Source organism: Battus philenor, unplaced genomic scaffold, assembly GCF_028537555.1.
Source record: "Battus philenor isolate CCGP_79_NKW_IND1 unplaced genomic scaffold, ilBatPhil1.0.hap1 SCAF_3, whole genome shotgun sequence".
In the NCBI taxonomy this organism is placed as follows: domain Eukaryota; kingdom Metazoa; phylum Arthropoda; class Insecta; order Lepidoptera; family Papilionidae; genus Battus; species Battus philenor.
Genome location: NW_027181693.1, coordinates 8,194,095 through 8,211,333, shown reverse-complemented (window position 1 = coordinate 8,211,333; position 17,239 = coordinate 8,194,095). Strand labels below are relative to the sequence as shown.

Genomic DNA, 17,239 nt, shown 5'->3' with positions numbered 1-17,239 from the left:
TCTAATAAAAATTTTGAAGTCTTACTAACAAATATTATTATCTTGGGTTTCTCTAGAATAATTACTATTTTTATATAAATAATTGGATACAGTTAACAAGAGTTCTTTACCAGTAAGCCATCCAGAATTATTATATTAAACGGAATATTCACATGATTACATTAGATATACATAGATTGCACAAAAAATTAGACATAATTTTAATAATTTAACTTCATAATTAAAAAGGCATATAACGCCCTACTTACTAGTGATTCATTATCTTATCTATCAGCTATCAGGCACTCCCCGATTCTCAAAACATACTGTGTTGTTTTAACTGTAAGCACGTTGAATAGGAAAAAAATCAGTTACTAAAATGAAGACAATATTATTATTACTTGTTATATTATATTGTGAGTATATAATGGCCAAGAACTGCCTAACTTTTATTGTTATTGATGTATGTAAACAAGAATTATTATTTTCAGTGCCAGTTTTTAGTAAATTAACAAACAGTCAAAGAAATTAACCTCTATCACTATATGTTTTATTTATAATTGTGATTCATTGATACGGTTACTAAAAATTTCCATAAACTATTTAATTACGGTTATTAAATATAATAATGGTATGTAATAGGTCAATTAAAAAACAATAGTTTACGAGTCAAGGATTCTGTTTGAGAAATTTACAGTTACAATTATGGTATAAAATATGCGTGAATTTCATGAGAGTTTAGTATTATGCATGCAATAAAAAAGTTTTGGCTCTTAAGAGCGCAGCAGCATGCACGCAGCAACACGTATTGTAATCATTATCAATAGAACCTACGAAAAATATTATAGTAATAAACTACCAATAAGCTTTAAAATATTTCTGAGCTAAAGTCAGACTAGAGTTGAGTTACCTCTACCCAAGACATGTCTATTTATCCAAAAATTTTGTTCCAAACTTGTGTTTTCAACACAATTAAATGCAGCCAACTTATTTATGTACTTATATAACTGCTAATGTGGAATACATTTTCCCAAAATGTTCTTTAACTAATAAGTATACGAATTTACGCTTCATCGCACAATTTGAATTTTACTTATGTTGAACTGTGCTGTAGTAAGGTGTGTACGTAATAAAAAGTGTATTAGTTGTGTTACATTAATTTATAAGTTTAGTTCATATCTGATTTATTTTCAGGGTAATAGAATATCATCTGGCCTTAGACCTATTTCGTTTTAGAGGAAATGAGTTGTTTTTTTTCTTATCGTGCAATTTTAGTTACAGATATCATTAATAATTCCAATCACTAGGAAAATCAGAACTTGAAATTGAATTATACTATTTAATTGTTATTTAAATCGGAGCCATAATCTATTTCTCAGATTGTTTTACTCTTAATTTTAATAAGCTCGTGAGATTCGTAGATGTTTGTGTATGACATAAACAATCTTTTACTTCTCTTTTTTGAATAAGCTGCTGAAGCAGAAATATTGTCGAGTATACCATTCCACTTGGTTGCTTGTTATCGTAATGGGGGACCTCTATTAAATGCTCCACGTCGTATGGACGTGTTCTTGTCAATATTGAGACGTTTAGAACTTTCTGCTCGTCTTGACATGAGATTGTTTAGTGCTTCTTTGTTAAGAAGGTACGTATGTATTTGATTGTAAAGACGTTTATTTAGATACAAGCCACATGTGTACAAAACAGACTGCTGCTGGGGCCTTAAGGTTTTGGAATTGGCCATGTAGTGGCTAGCGCAGTGAAAGACGTCCGTCCACAAGGGGGACAGACGACCTTGTTAGGATCGTCATAAGACGCTGATGCAGCCTTCTAACTGGTCTTATTGGGAATCTACAGGAGAGAACTATATCTGGCAGAGAGCATACTGCGGTTAAAATTATGATGATGCTAAATGTCGCATAAAGTAGTCAACTAATTTCTATGTAAACTTGTAAAAATTTGAGTATGTAAATACAATATTTCTAAATAAAAATTATATTCTTGTCTTTTTAACTATTCTATTATAGATGCCCAATTTTCCCTTTGCTTTTTAGAATAATGTTTATTATTTTTAGATTCCGTTTGGACGGCATTGAACAGGCAACAAATCCGATAGAAAATGAATTTGTACTACCGTTCAGAGCCTCAGCTTTTCACTTTCACAAATATAAACTGCTTATGGATCTATTTCTGCCAAGCCAAAATTTTTTAGAAATGGATGAGAGTCTGTCAATAATAGAAAAGTGTTTATTGCATAAGATGCTAAGTTCAGCCGTCCAACCATGGGAAAGAGGAGATGAAAATCTGACGTGCCCATTGTCTGCAGAACAGAGGCAGGGTATGATAACGCAGAGTTCTACCAGGTTAGTTTGAATTCAAATTCAAGTCGAGAATATTTTCATTCAAATAGGCATTTATACGCACTTGTAAATCGTCAATTACTTTAAGATTATAGGTAATAATCCATCATCGGCTCGGTATGCCATGAGATCTATTAGAAAAATAGTATCTGTACTGGAATATCGATTACTTAAATAGAAAAATATATAGAAGAGTAATATTGTTCGTGTCGCATATCTGTTAATTATTAATCGAGCAAATTAACCTAAACATGAGAATTTTAAACAGTGACTCGACGAATTTGTTTGGTAATATTAGATTGCAGATAAACAAATTTTTATAAGTCATTTTTTATACTCAGAATTTACAGCCGTTGTCCTATAGAAGACGGAATCATTCAAACTGATTGGGGACCCGCATCGCCTGGTACTTTGGTAGCTGCAGTAACAGCATCATTAGAGCAGCAGCGAGTATCGATTACCGATATATTTAGAACTGACGTTTACAAAACAGAAGTATCGCAGGCAATGATCGAAGATGCCATAGAAGATTGGGAAAATCAGAAGTTAAAATCAACAACTGTAGAGAATGAAAGAAGTAACATTGAAGGAATGCAAACCGTAACCGACCATTTCAATATCAGCAACATTATGGTTGCAACGCTCGTGGGTATGTCACGTTTGAAATCATTTAAAAGGATAATGATTTTTCTAAGGTTATTTTTACTTTTGCAGTGATATTTAAAAAAAAAATAAATCCAAATATTTATTGCCTGGAAAACGCCATGCTTTTGGTATCACAGGTTTTACAATGTTTAGTCAAGTTCTTGAAATTTTCTTCAAGCAATTTCAATGAAAGTTTAGTCTACAATAGCTTGTATTCGTAGATTAGTTCATTAAGAATTATGTGGGCACTTACGTTTAAAAACCGAGTTAGTAAAATAAATAAAATGTAAAGCGATACAATTTTTAAAATAAAAAGAATTCCTTGTAGTCGATTTTTGTTTGTTGTGAACATTAAAATTACAACAATTTATATATTGGTCTCATATCAAAGAGTAACAAAGATTATTATTTATTAACATGTGAAAGGAATAGAAGTGCATTATTATCTAATGACGCGTTAATATTTTTGTAAAGTTGCAAAACTGTGGGGCAATGAGCATTGTCAACACTGTTACATAATATTAATAATATAATATTATAACATAATTAAAATTACACGAAAATTGTTGTCAACAATATTTTCGTAAACCACGGACCAACAAGCGCAGCGTAGAATGTCCCCCCATAATGTCAATAGATTATTATAAAGGTTGTCGGAAGACGTTGGATGCAGGCCTTTACTACGGGTTAGGCCTAAGTCCAGCAGTTGACGTCCTAGTCTAAGGATCATTATGATGATAATATAACAGTCACATTATATAGAATAGAATGAAAATGCCTTTGCTCTTGAATAGTATAAATGATCTGACTACAAAATTTAAAATGTCGAATAATTTTTCGATATATCTGTTTTATGATGACAGTCCGATATTCAGTTGAACACCGTTTTTAACATGTTCCTACTGTTTTCCACTATATACTTGAGGAGAGTGTTATTATCTTAAAAAATATATTCCGTTTAATGAATCTTAATAATCTTTTTAGGAGATTTAGCAGAGGTGGTAGTTAACCAAGGACCAAGGGTAGGCGCGTCATCGCAACGAATGGTGATAGGCAGCAACAACAGATGGAATGACACAATATTACCGCGGGATTATTACCTTTTACCCCAGAACAGCAGTGTCATTGACTGGCATTTCACAGATGCAGAAATTTTATCAGGCATTGATGGTATATATATTTCTATATTAATGGTTTTAAAAAATACATTATTTTTCCTTGCAAATGTATTTTTTCCTTATTCTGCATAGAAGAAAGTAACTACGGAGTGTTTTAAATGTAAAATAAATACATTATGTAGGACATATTACGTAAATTGTTCTAAAAAATTCTTCGTTTAATAATTTATATCTGGTTATACATACTTACACATGTAAATTTAAAACTGTTAGCCATGAAATTTTGTTGTTGTATAGTATTAAATACAAAAGATACAACAAAAATGTAAATCATCTAATAATATAATATAAGACTAATTGACTTTTGGATTATTTGTGTAAATTCTTAACCGTTTATAATATAAAATAGTAATGGTTATGGTTATTTGACCTGTGTAGTCTTAAAAATCCTGATATTTACCAGACTCCTGTGCTATCTTAAAATTTATTGGTATGTTAATAAATTTATCAACTTATCACTTTATAGGTTTAATATTAGCGAAGTATCTACCTTCGTGGTTAGAGCAGAGGCAGTCTTTGAGACTGTCCCAAGTTCTAGATATGTACTATTCCAACGAAGGCGTATCGTTCGAGCCCACAGTGCGTGCATGCAACAGGCTCACACTGTACAACGATGTCGTCGACAGCTCAATTCTGATGGACGAGACATTAAAGTTTGCTCATATCCTGTCTCTAACGCAGATCACCGTTTACATGCCGCTAGATGAAATGCGAAGGATGAGTGAAGCCGTTGTCACAGCTTTTATGAATTACGTCCGTAAGTTTAACATTAAGAAAACTTTTTAAACAATAAAGAAACACTCATTCTCTCATACAGTTTTAAAGAAATTCAATAAAACATTTTTAACATAAAATAACAGAGTGAACATGCTTAAATACTAGGTTTTAGTATTGTATCTTTGATAAACATATAAAAGTGTTACATCTGAATGCGATGAATGACATTTGTTTTGTATTAAATTGTCAACTTGTGAGACATTGCTGCATACATTAACTATTATTTAACCTTTGTTTCCTTGTAGTACCAGGTTCCAGAACCTGCTTACCTGTTATATCTATTGTCTAAAAAATTTAAATTTTCCTAATTACCCTAAAGGTATATATATATATATTTTATAATTGATTACTTCACTTACTACGTGTGACTTGCAAATACTTCTATTCCTAAGAAATGTTAGTGAAATATAAGTTGTTGTTTATTTAAGGCACATCCTGTACTATCAATTAGAAAAGTGATTTTGTAGATAAAATGTTAATTTTATGCTGCCTTTAAGAACTTTCATAATGTCTTAACATATATTTCCGAATTATTATATTACATATTTTATTGACATTTTTAGCTTCCGTCCTCAGGAGGTATCACAGCGATTGTGTACCGACACACAATATTCCTGAATTAGACTTAATAGTCACAACGGATGGCTCTTGGAAGGGATATGATGTCGAACAATTCATGTCGTAAGTATTGATGACTAAAAATATATTCTTACGGAAAAATATTGAATAAATGATAAATGACTCCATTAGGATTCATGGTCTATCGACTGTCTGCAACTCACTAGCCGTAGTAGTAGTCACTCCATAGACGCACGCGGTGGGCGGCACGAATTATTCACTCCGAGTGGGCTCAATAGAGTATGCTGTAAATGTGTTAATTGACTACGGGTATTACAATGTAAGAACTTAATACTGTTTTAACTTCAGCGGAGGTGAGTTAGAAGAGCAAAAGGATTGTCGGTACCGCGAGCGGCCGTATTCCGTACCCTTATTTGTCTGTAGTGTAACTATAGATAAGCTTTAAGAATTGTGACGAATTAAGGGGTCAAATTATGGTTGACGACGAAGCTAAAGACCTGGGCTGGAAACAGCTTTTACTTACGAGTTTAATCTTATATGACTGTCGTCTATACTTGACGACCTCGTAGTAGTCACGAAGATTAAGAGAACTTGTGACACGCAACTTTCCTTGCGAAGTATCTAAAGGTCCCTTCGTTGAAAAATAAAATATAAAAAGTAATGGTATACCGTACATAATTGTAAAGAAGAAAGTTTATAAACCTAAACCAAATTATTACCTAGTTTAATTTCACTATATCCACAAATTAACAGTGTGGCATCATATATACATATATATGACAAGTAGTGGTAGTCCTACTGTAGAGGATTAAGACTTGCAATAGTAAGTTGTGGATTCGATTTCTGCAATGTAATATTATATAATTTACACTTTGTGCCTAATTCTACAAGATTGCCACTACTCACAACTTTCCTGAGGATGGGCCGCAACGTTCTCTGCGTACCGTATTATCACACTGCGATCGTCAACCCGCCTGCCAAATGTGAAGATCATGGTATATCCCCCATAGATATCTTTGGAGGAGGTCTATGCCTTGCATTAATCATCTATCGACTGAAAAGAAGAAGATACATGTCATTTAAAAAAACAGACAATTTATTTTTCTGTAGATGGCTAAGCAACGCACTAGAAATTGGCCCACAACGTAGTACGATGGCTTTACTTCACGGCAACACAGGGCGATGGATTGCGCCGCCTTCCAGTGAGATAACAACCTTTTTCGACCACATAAATAACTTCACTGGTGAATGTAAGTTAAAGTAACAGGATAAACACCAAAATGACACCTATTAAATAATAATAAGCTTATGATTCTACTGCCTATTAAACAAACGGAGGAATACTTGGGTGTTTTGTGTGGTCAAGTAACCATTGTCAATAAATGAGGCTTTACAAGAGCATAATTATAAATTACTGAATAAAAAATAATAAACTTTTTTGAGATTGGTGGAGAATGTCAGTCTACCATTACACAATGTGTGTAAAGAGAGTAAATAAATAAATATTTCAATACATCTAGTATAATAAAGTGTCCGCTAGCATCACGGATACTCAACTATTCTCTTGTAAACATATAATTTATAACTTTTGCTTAAATCTTAGGTATCCTTTTTAATAAGGATATTTTAGTCAACATTATAAAAATGCGCAATTTAAATCTTTGTTTAAATAAATAATTATTTCAGGGCCCAACCGTCTCAATTTACCAAACGTAATAACAAGCGTAAGCCAGCATTTACTGAACCGTACACTCCAGGACATAGATGACAAAGTTAGTGCTGGAAGAAATACAGTTGTTTTGGTAATAAGTCCAAGCGACCAACCTTCTGGCAACGAACAAGAAAGATCGAAAGAACTTATGCATTCATTGAGGTCTACCTATTTTGACGCTTATTTTGTTTACGCTGCAAACGATTTGACAAATTTTCAGAATATCAACAACGAATACCTGGATTATTCTGAAATGTTTATAACGGTAATGTTATTTTGTTTTGTGTCGGTTGACATAATTAAAAATTTATATTAATATTTCATTCCTTTTTATTCAGTTGAGTTCGACGTGTGTACGAGACGTTATTCTCTCAATGGACAAATTTCTTCGTAAATTTGACATTGAAAAAAAAATTATAGGAGCTCAATGTTCTTTTAATGGAACAGTGTTTGAACAAATTCTATATGAAGACGCAGTATTGCCTGGACGGAGACAGAGATATCGCATTCATCCATTTTATTTGAGGCAGCGAACTCGCATTCAAGTCCAGGTAAGAATAGCAAGTTATGACAACACAAGAGGTGATACTCAAAGTTTTAAAATTCCCAAAATCAATCCGCCGCTTCTTCAGTATCTTCTAACCGTATTCTACGATGTTTTTCATTTACTTTTTATAATAAATGAAAAGCGACCACACTTTATGTCGTTAAACTAAATGTTAACAGAAAGACGATATACTTAGGGCTTTATCGCCCAAAGCTAATCGAATTCTATAGTGATTTTCTTCTGTCTGAGGCCGATTTAAAATGGTACAACAAAAATATGTTCAGCTGTTAAAATGGCTCCAATTTGTGAAAATAAATGTGAGAAAAATATCAACGTGCATGAAAAGAGTAATGACGTAAATTTGAATTTTATATTATCAATCTAAGAACCGATAATAATACATTTAATAGAACCATTCTTAAAATCTTTTTAGTATACCAACGTATAATAAATTTTATTTTGTAATAAATAACTAAGGATAAAATTTTTTTAAATGGATTTATTTTATATTACGTTTCCTGATATTTATGTTAAAAATATATCGGTAGCTTTAAAATAAGATAAATATTAGTATAGACTGAGGTACTGCTTCAAGTAGAAAATTGTGTATACATTTTAAAATTTATTTCAACCAGTTATTTTGTTTATATTTTAATGGCGTTTTATAGTAAAAATTTCAGCTGATTTTAATAGAAAGTAGACTTTCTAGACGTTAAATAAGGTACTATATAAGTTTCATTTTAATATTTTAATTAAATTTTAATCGATGTACTTTAGTACCATCTTGTAACGAGTTTTAACTAAAGACATAAAACGTTAAATTATTAATAATAATTATGACTAGATGTCGCTGTTCTCAAAATTAGATTATAACGATAAAATATTTTAAAGTAACTGAACAGTATTATGCAGCTATGTCCATAGTAGATATTTAAGTATATTTATCATTTGTGTAAATAAAAAAATATAAATTTAGGTTAATTTTATTCAAGATGATAAATTTGAAATGCAAAAACATTACTTAAGACGTAACCTTACGTCACCAGGAAACTTATATTATTGATGTTGTTAACCTTGATATTTAGATATTCTATAATGTTAAGAGGAAATTATTATAACGCTTAATTTTAGTTTCTAAACCAAAATCACGGCAGAATATTGGTTTGCACGTGGCGTGGTGCTGATGCGTCCAGAGGATGTCAAGCCATAAGCGAACGAGATGTTTACACTTTTAATGTTACCACTCCGTGTCCTTCGCCAGATTTTTGTCCGCCTGCACATTTTGAAGTGACGTCATTATCTACATTAAATTATTGTGCACGTGAGAATTTTGATATTATTTTATTATTAATATAATATGAAAAAAATATCAAAAAAATGGTTGTGCAACTAGGCCCCGGGGGGATTCGAACCCCCGATCTCCTGTTTACTAGACAGGCGCTTTAACCAACTAAGCCACGGCGCCGCTGGAATACGTTGTGAATTTTATAAATTTATAATAATCATTGCTTATTATCATCAATTATTTTTATAATTTATCTAACTATCTATATACACATAGGTAACAGATTTTCACCTACGTATTGACTGATCACAATATTCAAACATGTTTTTGGAAATTGTGATGAGTCAATACATAAGGCTTCATAAAGCTTAAAGACTTGAAACTACTTTCGTCGAGTGGATGTCAACTAATAACAGATTTTACTTAATTCCGCTCGCAGAGGGGTTGAGGGATGATCATTTAAAAATATCATGTTGTTATAGTAGAGGCTCTTATAGGCATAAAAGTTAAACACTATATTTTTACGTGTTAAAAATTATTTAAAATGGACTTTTTGAAAAAACATCCACAAAAGACAGTACGGACAAAAAGCGTGTGGGAGACAGTTGGTAAAGTTAATATTAATTTTCTACTTTTTATGTATGTTTCTACGAACTATTATGGATAAAACAAACATGTATTATATTATACAGCATAATCTAGTTAAGATGATAACGTTTAATTATCTTTCAGATTCGGACTGTCGGCTGCCCAATCAAGTAGGCTACAACGTCCGGCATTCGGGTTTGCGCTGTTTGCCGCTGCTTGGGTCTGGAGCCGCAATGTCGCCTTTTTGGAAAGTACATTTAGGACTTTCTCTTATGATCTCAATTTTGTATTTGAATTATTAAAAAAAATACTTAAAGATTGTGACTGTTTTTATTGCCTAAATATATTTGTATATAAAGGAGATTAATATAACAATTTCTGTCACTTTTATATGCGTGTCCCTTGCACGCTTCGCGTGACCTGCACCGCTGTTTGTGTGTATAGTTTAAAAAATTCCATTCTAATGTCATAAGCATTAGATATATATATATATATATATATATATATATATATATAAAGGTGAACACATATATATATACATATATATGTGTGTGTCTATATATATGTGTATGTATGTATATATATATATTTATAGTTCTTTTTAAATTTATCTTTTATGGTGGCAACTAAGAATAAAACTAATTTTTTAAAAGCTAAGTTTGCCAAGTTCCCCCATTGCTAATAAAAGGATATATGCAATAATCCATTACATGCCCCAGTAACTGACTGCCTCTAAATATATTGGACAAATGTGAATACAACCGCTTAAACTCTTCATGGAAAGGAACCCGGCAAAGGTAAAGTATGCATTTTTGCAATAGTAAGAAAATAACGTTTGAAGGTTCTGCGGTTATAAAGGGTTGTAATTTGTTCAAAACTACAGAACAAACATGATTCTTTTCAAAATAGAATATTACAAAAAATACATTATAATCGTACCCCTGGTGGGACTCGAACCCACAATCCCCGGCTTAGGAGGCCGATGCCTTATCCATTAGGCCACAGGGGCGATATAGTGAAAGTTGTAATTACAATTTTTAAACAATAACTTTTCCATTCAATTAAAATGATTTAAATATGTTATAATTTTATGTGTATCGTTATTAATATCAGAGATCGCAAAATCCAACATATTACAAAAATATTGAATACATTTATTACCAATGTAAATAATGAATATTTAATGTTTTAGTAGAGACTAGAAATTCTTTAGTTCATTTATTTTCCTTTTTTTTCGAATCGTTTTACATGATGCTAATGTGCGTTTTAAAAATATTTAACCATGCCGATTGTAATTATTGAAAATAGACTTTGTTAATATAAATTTACATTTTATCAGACTTAGTCTAATTTTTAATTTATGTATATACAGTACAAAAAAATAATGAATAAATAATAACATATAAATAATAAATAAAATTAATAAAAATATAATAAGACGACAGTATTAAAAAACATTTACCTGTGAATTAATCGATATTTTAATTAAAAAATTGGAAGTGAATATAAATTTAACTATAGAAAGGAACGTGCCATCTATGTCAGAGTATTTCATACTAAGATTTTTCTAGAAGTTAGTCTATTATTTGTATTGTAGAGGGCGCTTTATTAACTTTTAAAATAGAAGAAGTTTTGATATTACATATGTAGAAAGTTTATGGGTTGATAATTCATTGATATAATTAATTTATATTTAGATTTATCATAATATATTATTATATACTTAAATTACTACAAATATTATCATTTCGCCTTCAACGGCAACGACTCCGTGGCGCAACGGTAGCGCGTCTGACTCCAGATCAGAAGGTTGCGTGTTCAAATCACGTCGGGGTCAAATCTCATTTTTTTCATTTACTTAGTTTATTTTTAGATGCAGCGGAAAATCTACATATATGTTTAAAACTCTCTTAAATTTTAACTAACCGCAAATTGTTAAGGACTTTGAAATATTCGTTGTTATACAGATGTGGTTGTTTAAAACGCCATTCTTCCGTCGTCCTTAGACGTAACTATGTAATTGTTTGTTTACTTAACTAAATGAGGAATATGTGCCTTTTAACAAAGCTAATCTGCGAGGGGTTTTAGATCCATTTTCAAAAGCATGCAGTAATGCTTCTTGCACTCGTTAAGCTTCTTAATAATGAAAAATCGTGGAAGGTTATTCCGACGTAACATTTTGTCTGAGTCTAAATTGACATGATCTTAGTGATTCAGTGCGGCATATACCCTTTACGTCTTATATATTCAATATTTTTGTGTCCATATTTTAGAATAGATCATCATTTTTAATTCACGCTTAAAAACATTAAACATTATAAATATTTTAATGAACGCCGTTTTCACTTTAGACATAAAATATTAATATTTTTCTTTCTGGCCAAAGAAACTGCGACGTAAGACATTATTAGGCATATAGTTTATCTAATCAATTTCAATGATAATTAAATTTTTAAAAATCCCAATAATCATCGGAAAGGAGTGGCTGTAACTATCATATTTTGAGTACGTCAAAAATTTTTTACCGTTACCATTTACATGTTTTATTTGGCAACGACGTATAAGGAAAGATAAAATAACATATATTCTTATGTTACACAGGATATTATTACAATTTTATCCTGACCGGGTTAAAATTTTGCATTATACTTGTAACTAGCGTATTGAATCTTAAAGAACAAGCCTCAAAGATTACAAATTAATTACTCTTTATGTCGCTAACGTCGTTTCGTTGTTGAGAACTTTAACGGCGAGACGGTCAGGTGACTGGCATACGTGTACACTGGCGCCTTTTCAAATGAATCGCATTCTTGAACATGCACACGCACGCAAGCTGCGCCTGTGTGATTTTCTGCATAACTACAACCAGTTACGTGCACGTACAGGAACACACCTTCCATTCTTGTTTGTGTGCGAGCGGAGGTTTCTTTGTGTTGTACATCGAGGTCGGAATATGATGATTGAAGACCGATGCAAAAAACATTTTATAAACAAGGTGTGCTTGTTAGATTACTTAGCAGTTTTGGGCCTCTGCTATTTATGAAAATTGTCACGTTTTATTTTGAGCGATTTTGTCATTGGATTTTACGTAATTTTCAAATTATTCTTAGATTTCAAGAGTATTGACACATGTATAAAATAAATCTAAAATTTAAAATTTTGGCCAACAGGTTCCGTATATAAAGAGTAAATTTAGTTATGCAACCCATTTTCCTGTAGTCTGTTAGAATCCCTGCTAAGTTGAATCTGTTTATTAAATTAATATTAATACATTTGTTGCAATAAAGGAAAATAACTGACAAACAATTCATTGAAATTCAAAACCCATTAATTGCCCGCGATATTAAACTGTAATAAATAAATGCATAATTACATTCATTAACCATTATTAAAACGGCAGATCATCGCAAAGATAGAGCTGTGGTATGTTTTGTCTTAAGTATTAAAATACGTCATAAACCCATTTAACGCGAACAAAAAAATTATTAAACATGCGGATACAGGACTAAGGATAAGTTGCGAACATCATACTTGGAGAATAAAAAGAATATTAAAAAATAATAGAGGAAACATATCACGTAGTGTATGACCTCTTAAAGCATGTGCTTTATGGACGTTTTGCTTATTTTTATAATTTGACATATTAAAAAAAATAACGAATGGAACAGTGTATTCAGCTTGTTAGGGATACTAGGTCCAATAATATGAGTGAAGCCAGCATAACCTTACTCAGAACCTCGTTTGCACCAATCACACGCTCTTGTATTTTCCTAGATGGTTTCTAGGGAGAGATCAACAAGCTATAACTACGAATACAAGAAAAGAGTTTATGAAACTACACTGACTGCAACCTTCTTCGTTCTGTTCGCGTAACTATCATTATCTTCTGCATTTTCAGTTCTTTTTCCGGAACGGGTCATGTACTAATTTTAAGCGGCAAATAAACCTATTTAAAATTTTTAATTTTTCAAATCGATTTTATATTAGTAATTGCTTTTGCTGCCATTCAATTTAATCAAACTAAAAAAAATAACTAATGTCATTCTATGACAAAAAATTCTAGTTAAGCTTACGATTTTGCCTTGAACTGATAGATAACATATTTTAAATTTCCGCCAAAAGACTATCTTTTCAAAAATCTTCTATATAAAACCAAAAGGGGAAGTCGTTACTTCTTATCTATAACACTTTGTTTCTAGTTTCAGTTTGCGACGTTTATTTATTTCAACCTTCATATTCTCGCTCAATTAGTGCTTCTTACAAGTTGTTTGATGACGTTAATACGAATGTTGACGCAAATGATCGAGCCACCACCCAATATGTTTTGATTATAGTCAATTAAGTTTTTTTGTGAACTTTTCGGTCCAATTGACCCTCATTCTAGCTGGCGTGCGTGAGATCCGTCACACAACACAAAAGAATAATGCCAGTTCAGTTGAATATTATAAACTATATGTAAATATTTAACAGCACGACATTTCGTGGATGTTAAATTACAACCTTTCGCGGTACAAAACCTGTGCAAGCTTATTCTTGAAAAAAAAATATTTGTAATACGTCACCATGCGTAAAATGTTAATAAGTTGAATTAACACCCAGCCACATGAGCCCGGCTCCAACTGACCAAATCTGACAGTGCTAAATGGAGGAGTGATGTCAATGTATTCAATTGGCACTTTACATTGCAATCTTAACTAGTAATTTTTATCGTGTCACTCTTGTAACGATTTGCAATGTCGTATTTTATTATTTTGGTTTTGTGATTTTTTAAAAGAGGCATGTCACTATCTGTCGAAGATTACAGGCTAAACAGAATACATAATACAATGGTTAAAAACACCATTGTAGTCTGTAATCAAAATAAAAAATCATTAGTTCGAAGAATTGCACATCGTAATATGTTTTTTTTTTTATTTATCTTGCTTTTTTATATATCTTTAAGGTTTATCTTGCAATGCCAATTTTTTGTTAGTTTGCAATGAAGTATGGCGTTAAATAATAAATTAATATTAAACATTGTCACTACTGCGCTTCAATAAAATATTTATTTATTTGTTTACATGGTGTTGTTTTGTATTTATAATAAGTTAGCACATATTATATTCCAAGTTTTCTTGTAATTACTGTAATTTCAACGCAATTTTCAATTTATTATTAATTAAAACTATTATTACTGATATTGTTTTTCAAGTTGTTTTGATAGGAGATCCGGTGTTACATTTATTATATAACTTGTTGATACAGTCGTCGGAAAACTCTAGACGCAGGTTGCTTCCAACCGGTCCTATGGCAATCTATGTCCTCAGTGCGGGTCCTGCGGTTAAAGTGATGATAATGAGAGTAAATATTTTCAGATGTAACTTCCTTTAAAGGCATAACATATGCAATCGTCCATTCGTAATAAACAAGAATGGCGTCCTCATTCGACCTAAACACATGTAAATAATCCAACGAGAGCGACTGCAGTCTTATAGTCACGTATAAAGTCCATCGTTGTTAACGAGGCGCCAATCGTCGCTACAATTGAACGCACGTGCGATTATTCTCGATTGTGTGTTTTTGCTAAACACAGACGTCCTTGATGCTGGAACAAGTCGATTAGAACCAGTAGATTTGAAGGCGAAACTGTTGTTGTTTCAGTAATAATTGGTTTTAATGACAGTAATTATAACATTCTTATGATTACTATTTTTAACTTGATGTCTTCTCAATCAAGCAAAGTTCATAGCGAGCTCCTTATGCTGTTACAACTTTTTTTTAAAGAAAAGCCATCCGCTAACATATTAACGATACCGATAACAATTACCCAGAAAATTGTCTGATATGTTTACCAATAACAGGCAATGTCACGATCACTAAGCTCCGGATTTCTTTATGAAATCATATCAAGTATGCAAAATCCGTAAACGAATGCAAGTAACCGTCATAGCTCATCGGATTAGCAAGTTGAAGTGGCAGTGGCCTGCCCACTACTCACAAACCGGTAAGCGTAGTTGGACATCCATCTATAAGACAGGCCGACGCGACTCGCGGTCCGCTCTCCAAACAGTCGCAAGATCTGACACCCTCCATCCCTTAGCGTTAAGAGTGAAACAGAATATTATGAAAGTAAGAGAAGCAGCTAAGTATGTAAGATTATAGTGGGTGAGAGCGCACGCGGGGACGGAGGCGAATGAGAGGTCGGATCAACTGGCTAAGGACGCGGCCTTGAAGTGCAAAAGAAGACCGGTCTATGAGGACTTGACAAATGGGATAGGAGGTATATGGAAGGTACGACGGCATCGTCAACGCGGAAATTCTTTACGGGCGCCGTCTCAGCCTATCGCGTGCTCCGCAATATCGAGGTGGACCCGGTTTTGGTCCAGCTCTTCACGGGGCACGGAGGGTTCTCCGAGTACTTTCACCGGTTTAAGCTCAAGGAGGAGCCTTCGTGTTTCTGTGAACCGAGCGTGGACCAGACCGTGGTCCACATGGTAGTCCACTCACCCGCATTCGGAGGACTCCGGGTCAACTCCGAATGCCGGTAGGGCGTAAAAATAAAAGAAGGAAACGTCGCCTCTGTGTTAGAAGATGCCAAAAGTAGGGAATCGTTTCTCTGTTTTTGTAAAGTAATAGTTAAGCATGTTACAAAAATAAACAAGTAAAATAGTGTCATAGAGTAAGCATAAAACTGTAATAAAATATGTGAAATAATGTAAACAAAATTGTAAAATAGAAAAATAAGAAGGCGATGTATGAATAAGAATTAAAACGAAAGAGAAAGATAGAATGAATTGTGGAAAGAAAGAATGGAACGATAGATTATGTGAAAAATGATAGTAGAGAACGAAAATGAAAAGGACAGTGAAAAAAAATTATATTTTATATGGTAAGGCCTATTAGTCATAGTACGATGTATAGATTGAATATCTGCTTATGCAATTAAATAAATTTTACATAAAATTAATTAATGATTTGAGTTCACCTACGTTTTTCTTTGAAGAGAAGTTTGTTATTTTTTCACTAAATTAAACTATTTAAGTTATATAATACGGTGAAAGTTATGTGAATATATGATATTGATTGTCAACGTCCTTGATTCTTTACATCCAATAATCGAATAGAATAATTAAGATATGCCTGTTATAAACAGGTTTATACGTTGATTCAGAAACAAGGTTTTTGACACACACTTATACGTATATATGTACACGTGATTATTTTTATCCGTAAACCGCATAGTAACTAACATGTTCGTTATTTAAACAAAAACTGTGTCAATGCAAATAAAAGTAAATTTAAATATATTACATGCGGTTATTATAGACATTTTTAATTTACTAAAATATATTCTGTAAATAATACATAACTGCAGGTCGGCAAATAAAAAAAAATATTTTGTCACGATGTTTCTGTGTTTTTCTTCTAAAATAGTTGCATACTCATTAACTTTTGTTATTTATTATCCACGTTGGTTTTTTAATAGTACCCAGTAGTCATAAGAAAATGCCAGAAGAACCAAATTTAGTGGAAACTAGAATCAGATTGATTTCCCCATAATGGCAACTTTCAACTTAAATGTATGTGTGTTCCAAATATACCTTAAAATAT

At 32.1% G+C, this 17,239-nt stretch overlaps 1 protein-coding gene and 3 non-coding genes across 4 annotated transcripts; 2 read left to right on the top strand and 2 right to left on the bottom strand.

Annotated features, from left to right (window-relative positions):
• The first annotated feature begins 299 nt into the window (after window positions 1-299).
• On the top strand, window positions 300-9,951 carry LOC137926687 (uncharacterized). The gene is made up of 12 exons (XM_068770363.1): window positions 300-395; window positions 1,450-1,624; window positions 2,055-2,342; window positions 2,681-2,988; window positions 3,969-4,154; window positions 4,629-4,919; window positions 5,503-5,620; window positions 6,629-6,768; window positions 7,205-7,494; window positions 7,568-7,780; window positions 8,908-9,097; window positions 9,794-9,951. Exons 1-12 carry the CDS (start codon window positions 359-361, stop codon window positions 9,949-9,951), a joined length of 2,394 nt encoding a protein of 797 aa, XP_068626464.1. The 5' UTR covers window positions 300-358.
• TRNAT-AGU (transfer RNA threonine (anticodon AGU)) lies at window positions 9,168-9,241 on the bottom strand. The gene has a single exon. It is a non-coding gene; the product is annotated as a tRNA-Thr (tRNA).
• A 634-nt stretch (window positions 9,952-10,585) lies between the features above and the next one.
• TRNAR-CCU (transfer RNA arginine (anticodon CCU)) lies at window positions 10,586-10,658 on the bottom strand. The gene has a single exon. It is a non-coding gene; the product is annotated as a tRNA-Arg (tRNA).
• A 756-nt stretch (window positions 10,659-11,414) lies between these two features.
• TRNAW-CCA (transfer RNA tryptophan (anticodon CCA)) lies at window positions 11,415-11,486 on the top strand. Its single transcript has one exon. It is a non-coding gene; the product is annotated as a tRNA-Trp (tRNA).
• Window positions 11,487-17,239: the final 5,753 nt, after the last annotated feature.

Bases quoted from the DNA above. Each gene is read 5' to 3' on its own strand.
- LOC137926687 (XM_068770363.1), top strand. From the start codon at position 359: ATGAAGACAATATTATTATTACTTGTTATATTATATT. The intron at 4,155-4,628 runs GTATATATATTT...ATCACTTTATAG, and splicing joins AATTTTATCAGGCATTGATG to GTTTAATATTAGCGAAGTAT. The intron at 7,495-7,567 runs GTAATGTTATTT...CTTTTTATTCAG, and splicing joins ATTCTGAAATGTTTATAACG to TTGAGTTCGACGTGTGTACG.